This window comes from Lygodium microphyllum, chromosome 14 (assembly GCF_053477565.2).
Source record: "Lygodium microphyllum isolate KBCC chromosome 14, Lygodium_microphyllum_v1.1.10, whole genome shotgun sequence".
Classification (NCBI taxonomy): Eukaryota; Viridiplantae; Streptophyta; class Polypodiopsida; order Schizaeales; family Lygodiaceae; genus Lygodium; species Lygodium microphyllum.
The window spans coordinates 35,893,658-35,901,443 of record NC_141148.1 but is presented as its reverse complement, the minus strand read 5'-3'; the positions used below and the strand labels follow the sequence as shown (position 1 = coordinate 35,901,443).

At 41.4% G+C, this 7,786-nt stretch overlaps 1 protein-coding gene across 4 annotated transcripts; it reads right to left on the bottom strand.

Annotated features, from left to right (window-relative positions):
* Window positions 1-382: 382 nt before the first annotated feature.
* Window positions 383-6,483, bottom strand: LOC148025491 (uncharacterized). 4 transcript variants are annotated; one of them, XM_087692653.1, is made up of 9 exons: window positions 6,163-6,483; window positions 5,137-5,476; window positions 4,433-4,468; window positions 4,286-4,357; window positions 3,971-4,143; window positions 1,619-1,786; window positions 1,427-1,537; window positions 1,194-1,292; window positions 383-1,102 (listed from the first exon to the last, which is right to left on the bottom strand). In XM_087692653.1, exons 2-9 carry the CDS (start codon window positions 5,444-5,446, stop codon window positions 851-853), a joined length of 1,221 nt encoding a protein of 406 aa, XP_087548779.1. In that variant the 5' UTR covers window positions 5,447-5,476; window positions 6,163-6,483; the 3' UTR covers window positions 383-850. The 4 variants fall into 4 exon arrangements, with proteins under 4 accessions (XP_087548779.1, XP_087548776.1, XP_087548778.1 ...); XM_087692650.1 differs by having other exon boundaries at window positions 4,286-4,468; window positions 5,137-5,224; window positions 6,163-6,482; XM_087692652.1 differs by having other exon boundaries at window positions 4,286-4,468; window positions 5,137-5,524; window positions 6,163-6,480.
* Window positions 6,484-7,786: the final 1,303 nt, after the last annotated feature.

The following is a 7,786-nucleotide window of genomic DNA, read 5'->3' as shown; positions in this document are numbered from 1 at the left end:
AGAGAGCACCCATAGAATGTGATGACACACCTAGATTCATATCGAGAGGGTGACCCCCTAATCAATGGATTCTTCCAGCAATGAAAAGGATTGATTTTGCTTGTTCCCCATTGGAAGGAAACATTGTTTAGAGAGATGTAATGCTCTAGGCACACACACCGACAGAGTAAATTTTTTGCCTCTCTCAGTACAGGCCCACCTCCATGTGCCTTCACTCAAGGAATGATTTTTTCTTTTTCTTCAAAATGCAATCAAGTTCAGAAACAGTGAGCAAGGCACCCCATGGGCTATGGGATACCGTACAAGATTGCCCACACATACCTTATTCATTGATTAAGGAACAATGTGTAAATGTTTGTATTACATAACCAGGAAAGCTGAATTGCGTGTAAGGCATACTTGTGGTAGCATTTTAAACATTCCATAAACGCTGTGAGCTTGTACAAGCTCTTAGCCACATTTGAAAATTGTCATTCTTAACTTTCTGAATAATACAACAGATCTTTTGTAGTAGTGCTTTCAAGAACTTATTTGAAGTGTCTAAGCCCTAATATAGCTCTAAAATAAATATCATAGAAAAACTGAACATGGAAGAGATGAGAATTCTCTTCCACATTCATCCTCTCTGCACTTAAGATCCTGTACAAGCAAGGTTGTCAAATATTTTTTTGTTCTCCCCACTTACAATGAGATCTCATCTTCGTTATACATAACCTAATGAACTTATTCCTGCACATTCTTAAGCCACTTCGGCAACCGTGTGTGATTACAGATATCTGCTGGAGATGCTTCTTGAATCTTCTCCCTTAGATGAATCAGTATTGAACTATCATCATGGAAGCTCTTAATGCTACAATGGATATGTAGTCAAAGCTGCATTGTCATTGTAAGCTTCGTTTTTTACATAGATGTACACGTGCGGATGATCAACATCTAAGAAAACTTCGTTATTGCTTAATCCTGGGCAAATCTTTTGGTCTATGCAAACATCAGCACCTCCTATCACAAATGTAAGACCACCAGATGTTGCAGCTGCAGTCCTAAAACGGGCTGTAGGAATCATAGCCTTCTGCACCCAGGTCTGATCTGATGCATAGTAAACCTGACAAACAGGCACCAACTAGTTTATTATTTGTGTCTAACAGTGGATTTCTTCAAGCAACAGCCAAACTTTAAAGGAATTCTTCATGTACCTCATTCACATGCTTGGGGTATTTGAAGGTGTCATTATTTCTATAATGGCCTTCTCCACCAACTAGCAGAATCCTGTCACCCTCCAGTACTGCTATGGCCTGACATAAGACAGTAATTACCATGACTAAACCTCAGGTGAAAATGAGCACCAAAACACAGAAGCTAATCTTTATCTCTAATTCAAATTATGTAGGCCAAAAACATGACTGTCTGATGGCATCGGCAGACTTACTGCATCACCACGAGGAGTTAAGAGGTCAGGTCTGCTAGTCCATTTTCCAGTTGATGGATTATATGATTCCATCTTCGAAGAGAATGAATTTGGATTCTCATTTGTAGGGTCCTATCATGGATCATGAAAACCAAGGCTGATTGAGCTGCAACACAAAAGAATGGGAATCCAAAGAACAGAAAGTTCACTTACATAATAACCCCCAAGAGCATAGATCTCTCCATCAAGCGCTGCACACATAAGGTCCCCACGAGGTGTGGGCATGTCCGCTAGACGTGTCCATGTATTTGCAGCAGGATCATATACCTCAGTGATATTCAAATAGGAATAACCAATACCATAACCACCAATCAAGTAAACCTGGAAATGTTGTAAAAGCAGCTCTCTCTCTCTCTCTCTCTCTCTCTCTCTCTCTCTCTCTCTCTCTCTCTCTCACACATAAAGGGTAAATGTATTAATTACTGGAAAAATACAAAATTCACAAGTAAACTAAATGGCCAGCAAGGAACTGAAGAAACTGCAGCATGCCAAGAGACCAAATCATCCTTGTGAAGAATGCCTGCATACAGCATGATACCAAACTACCAGTGAAGAAGACGTCTCAGTTGACCCAATGTGGCTTTGCACTCCAGAATGAGAGTCAAAAATGAACGCATTTCAGATAGTCTAGTCATGCCAACAACCCCAGAAATGCAGAAAGTAAAGTCAAAAATGAACGCATTTCAGATAGTCTAGTCATGCCAACAACCCCAGAAATGCAGAAAGTAAAACACAATCTTCGTATGCAGCCACACAGGATCTGACAACTTCGGCTTTCTAAATACCCAATCATGGGGACACATGATTGCTCCGACCACACACTCTCTCTCTCTCTCTACTTGTTGAATTAAAGAATATAAAGATGCACAATGGGCCTTCCACCCAGCAAATGAAAGTCATAGAACCTACTAAGAAAACATCCTAATGAGGCACACAGTAACTAAAACAAATACACATGCCGAAGCAGTGACCTGTGGAGGGATAACATCAGCAGATACCCACAAAACCCACTTGCCACAATTACAAGCCCCTTACTTGACCAACATGTCCATGGACACCTATAGTTGACTGAAATATAAAAGCATTTGTTATTCTCCAAACATGCTGAAGGCCTACCCTTTACAAGAAGTTGAAAAGATGGGCATTGTGGCTACAAACTGGCAGTAAATGGCATTTTAACCAACACCCAAGTACACATGCTGGTTTGTGTTAAGCAAGGAAAAATCAGGTCTTAATTAAATACACAATTATTGGCCAACTTATTCATTTCTTTTATATAGAAGGGGCAAGGGGGAACAGCCACAATTTCATCCCCCATGAGTCTGCAACTCCACTGCTGCCCTGGCTACCTTCTTTGCCACTACATGTTGCTGTTCTGCCCAAAATGCAGGTTGCAGCTGCCCATTGCCAGCTCCAACTTGCTGCATGACTGCTCGAGCCTTGCATGCTGCGGCCACATCATAAAGCAGTGCTGTTTAGACCTGCCAGCCTCAAAACACAGCCCCTACTGCCCCTAGACTGTCCAGTTGTTGCCGACATCTGCCGCAAAGCTTCAAGCTGCGGTTCTACTGCAAAAGCAGGTTTTCCAGCGTGCCCTATCACCATTTCAGCAACTGGCTGCTGCATTTTCAGTCTTCCATTGCTGCACAGCTGAATGCTGATTCCTGGATTTCTAGATATAGTTTTGACATTGATTTCTAGCTGCCTACTCAGACCTGAGGTCCTACAAGTGACAATACACTTTATGCTGATGTTTGTGACATCTATGTCAGCCCCAAAATGCCTGAACCACCTCTCCAACTCTCTCTCACCCCTGTGCTCCACCCTCTGCTCTAAGCATTCACCCTCAGTTTGGCTTCTTTTGCAGTTGGCAACAGTAACCATGCAGTTTTTGGTTATTCCACCTTTGAATCTTCTACTTTCTTCAAGTTCAGACATCTACAGCAGTCGCTTTATGACTACTATAGACTTCATGATATTGATCCAGACCAACATACTTTCCTTGGCAAATGCTTTTTGACTATGGTTGTATTCACATCATCTTCATATATTAATACATTCAATCCTGTGGTTCCACCAAAAAAATGTGCATACATGCATGTGTGTTTGTGTGCGCATGCACATGCACGGGCATGCATGCACATATACACATGTAAGTTGCTGCAATCAAGACTGTCTTGTGTTAAACCACAAAGGTCGAGCTAGTGGTTTGTTTCTTGAATATACAAACAATGGTTTAGTGCTCTTAAAACAGGGGCACAGCAGTTCACAGCAGACTTTGAACATGTATATGACAACAGGAAGAAACATGACTTACTGGAGAAAGAAAAACAGGTTGCTGAAGAAATAATGCAGGAAAGAATAAAAAACAAAATACACCTCAATGAAGTGAAAGTTCAAATAAGCTGAGTACTTTTATCAATGCAACAAATGTTTATATGTTAAACTTTATTGACGATTATCAAAAGTTATGAGTTCTTAAATCACAGAGTACACAAAGTTCACCTTGCCATCAAGAGCAGCAGCACAATTGTCGCCGTGATATTCAAGTGAGTCTGCTCCAACAGTCCATTTGTCTGCCAGGATATCATAGATAAAAGTTGATTTGACCAATCCGTCATCAAGCTGAGCATTCAAATCATCAGACAGGTTTCTACCTCCAACAACATATATTACATCTGCACAAGGCAAATAAAAGGATTCTCTGATAAATATTCATGTCACTTTGACGAGGGCAGCCTACCTCAAGATTAACTTTTAGTGTATACTGATTGATACATGATCATAATTGCCAATATGGAGAAGAGATATAAAGCTTACTGTTAATTAAAGCTGCACCAAACCGGTATCTGGGTTGTGGCATTGGAGCTACTCTTGTGTATGTATGTAGTACTGTATCATATTTCCACACATTAGTGGTTACATTCCCAAAGGTATCAGCTCCACCTAAGATATACACAACCTCACCATATCCAATAGCTGCATGATCTGTCAAGTTGCCACCTGCATAGTTGAAAAAGTATCACCTTTCAATGACAGCAACAGATCACTTTTGCCACCTACACAAACACAATGTACATCTACACCCATGAAAGGCATCACTTGTTTAGACATCTATGTTCATGTGGTGTGTTTGTATAAGTAGGGACTCTTGCCCACTCGAACACTCCATTGGCCCCCCTCGGTAGGGTCACCAAGGAGGAGAGTTCTTTAGGCTTGCGAGCTATCCTGTCTGCACATAGGAAAAATGCAAGCATGGCCCTTGCTTCACACTCTCAGCTAATATTGGCAGATCCCCCCCCCCCCCCCTTCTTGTGGGCATTCAGAAGGTTCGTGTCTTATCTCAGGAAAAAAAAAAAGGCATTCTTATCGGTTCATGTAGAGTTTGCCCTAGCAGTTTACAATGAAAGCGCCTTCTTTGCATCGAGGGGAACCCCAAAATGCTGGACAACAAGGGTGAAAAACACTCACTGTTTGACACATACTGTTAGTATCACACATCTCTCAATTGCTTGGCAGCCATTGCAACCGCTGCAGTAAGCATATATAAATGTGCCTACTTCTCATGAACACATGATCAGGCTAGTCTGTACATGAACAAGCAAGCTTTGATGCATGCTTAAAGTGTATAACTGATAGTAAGGGAAAAAGAGGACTGAAAAGAACCTTACCAGCTAGAGGCAGCTTGGCAGCCCAAAATCCACTTCCTCTGAACAGGCTGCCACCATAGGTGAGGCCATCCACATTTCGATCCCCTGACTGTGTCGCAAAAGTGACGTTGGGATTAGGTAAAAGGCCTTCTCTTGCTTTGAGGTTTTTTATCTGATGACCTTGAGATGCAACTACAGCAATGAACACTATGACCAGTAGAATCACGAGTAGGTAGAGCCCGATCAGCATGTAGCGTGACCTGTCTGCAGATTTCTTGAGCCTTATCAGCTCCTGCTGTAGGTAAGCAGTTGGATCTCCTTGTGTATGCATGTTTATATGAATCTGCTAGAGCTTGTGTTTCTGTACGATCTCAAGAATTGGGAGAATGAGAACGAAGGCTTAGATTAACTGTACAGCACACAACTTTGGTTATGCTGAAGCCTTAGTAGTTAAGGTGAAATTTCTGGTCCCCCTTCAAGAGTTCTTTTCCTTTAGAGCCGCATGAAGTAAAAAGTTCTTTCTTTACTTGTAATTGTCAATGCATACGTATGAATGGAACCAGTGGAATTATGTTTTTTGGCATGCTTCTCTCTCTCTCTCTCTCTCTCTCTCTCTCTCTCTCTCTCTCTCTCTCTCTCTCTCTCTCTCTCGTTCGTATGGGTATGTGTGAAGAAGAGATCATCAAAGTCATGTATGCCCTGAGCTGATTGACATGAGGCGCAATTCATTAATCCATGAATAAGAACCTCCTTCACTAACGGAGGCATGTTCTAGAATCATTCACAAAGAGCGGGCCTAATTATGCTATAAGGTCGCCAATCACTACCCAAAATTAACTTCTTGTCCCAGTCAGCAGCGAGTTGCACAATGCAATGCCAAGGCATGCGACAGTAGTTCAACTAAAACTGCAACAAAACCGATAGCCAAGACTAGAACCCTGAGGCCGATCCTTCAAGTTTCCAAACCATCTTAATCAATTGAGCTACCCAATTGCCCTGATAATGCAGGTGCATCATGAGATAATCTCTGGCGAAAGACAAGAATACCTGGCTTGTGAGAATCCTCAACTGGGGGTAGGTTGTGGGCGGGTAGGGATGATCCTTTAAGCAGAGCTTAAGCAGTGAGAGTGAGACACAGTGCTCTCTGCATAGAGCTCCAGCTGATCTTCCACTTCTAATTCTGCGCCTCGACCTCCTGCAGAGGCCCCGGTCCTCCATCGCCAGGCGAGAGAGGCAGCCTTTGTCCCTTTTATAATATTGGGGTCGCTTGCATGTCAAACCGAGACCCATACTCAGACGCGCGTAGAGAGAGAGAGAGAGAGAGAGAGCCAGCGAGCGCGAGAGCATGTTAACAGAAGAGGACCCTCCCATGCAGCACTTTCGTGATCCTTTCGAATGTTTTTTGGGTGCCCAACACGTTGTGGGTCCCTTTCTGCTTGCCCCCTTTGACATTGCTACTCTCGGTCTAAAACAATTTTCCCATCATGAACCCTTTTGCTGAGGATGATAATGATGATGATGATGCTGCTGATAATGATGATGATGATGATGATTTTAGCATCTAGGTCCCCACTCTCCCACCATGGAAGAAAAAGTCCAAAGGTAGCCTTTTGATCTCCGAAGAGAGTATGGTATGGTTCAGGGGCCACTTCTAGTAAGAAGCCTTGGGGTCCCCTCCAGCCCGCTCTTCATCGGCTACCATGTTGTTAACATGCCAACAGTGTTGCTAGCTCGCAAACCAATGCTCTTCAAAAGAAATAGAGGTTTGAACTTTAGAGTCAATCAATTTGCAAAATTTAGGAAAGAAAAACCTAAATCTTTTGAGAGGAGGTTCTTGTCTTCCTGTTGATGATGCTATTTTTAGTCTTCACAAAATTTTGGATTGATTGGATTAGTTCTCCAAAGAATATTTTCTTCTTTTCGTGAACAATGCCTCAAAGGATTTTCTTGATAGTAAGATGTGATGGATGTAATGATGTGCCAAAAGTGCCCAAATTTCCCACGTGTTGCTTTTTATTTTTTGGCCCACTCAAAATACGTCCTTCACTCTATAAAGGGAGAGCCTCATCGGGTACATTAGGGATCAGAAATGAGAGATCATTCTCACCATATATGAGGCTACTCTATACATCATGAATACATCACTTGTTCATCAAGAATCAACCATTGAGAATTGAAGATTGTTTGATGATGATCCACATCTAGAACTATTGAGTCTTCCATCCTTTGCTCATTTAGTGTGGAACATGAGAACTCTATATTTATTAATACCTCTAGAAAAAACAATGTTCAATCAGATCAAACTATACAAACATAACTGCTAAGACTAGAACAAACATCTAAATGGCAAATCAAAATAACTTTAGACACAACAAGAAATATATACACTAATGATATTGAATACAAATCACAACTGCACAAGACTATAAAAAAACAATAAGCAAATATATCCTATCAAAAACAATATGATGACTCTTATTTTTACATGTCAAACGTTCTACACATAACCATCTAACTCCCTCTACTATTTAAACACAATAATGCGTAACCATCTAACTTCCTTTACTATTTAAACTCAAGAACGTCTACAACAATAACTCAAAACCATCTAACTTCCTCAACTAATTAAACATAAAAATATCTACAATAATACCAATATTCGTCCTTCTAA

What these genes read in the sequence shown, in the direction of transcription:
- LOC148025491 (XM_087692650.1), bottom strand. Translation starts at nt 6,462, where the DNA reads ATGCTCTCGCGCTCGCTGGCTCTCTCTCTCTCTCTCTCTCTCTACGCG. An exon ending in TGCCAAGCTGCCTCTAGCTG is followed by an intron (nt 4,469 to 5,136) that starts GTAAGGTTCTTT and finishes TCAACTATGCAG; the next exon opens with GTGGCAACTTGACAGATCAT. An exon ending in ATGCTCTTGGGGGTTATTAT is followed by an intron (nt 1,538 to 1,618) that starts GTAAGTGAACTT and finishes GATCCATGATAG; the next exon opens with GACCCTACAAATGAGAATCC.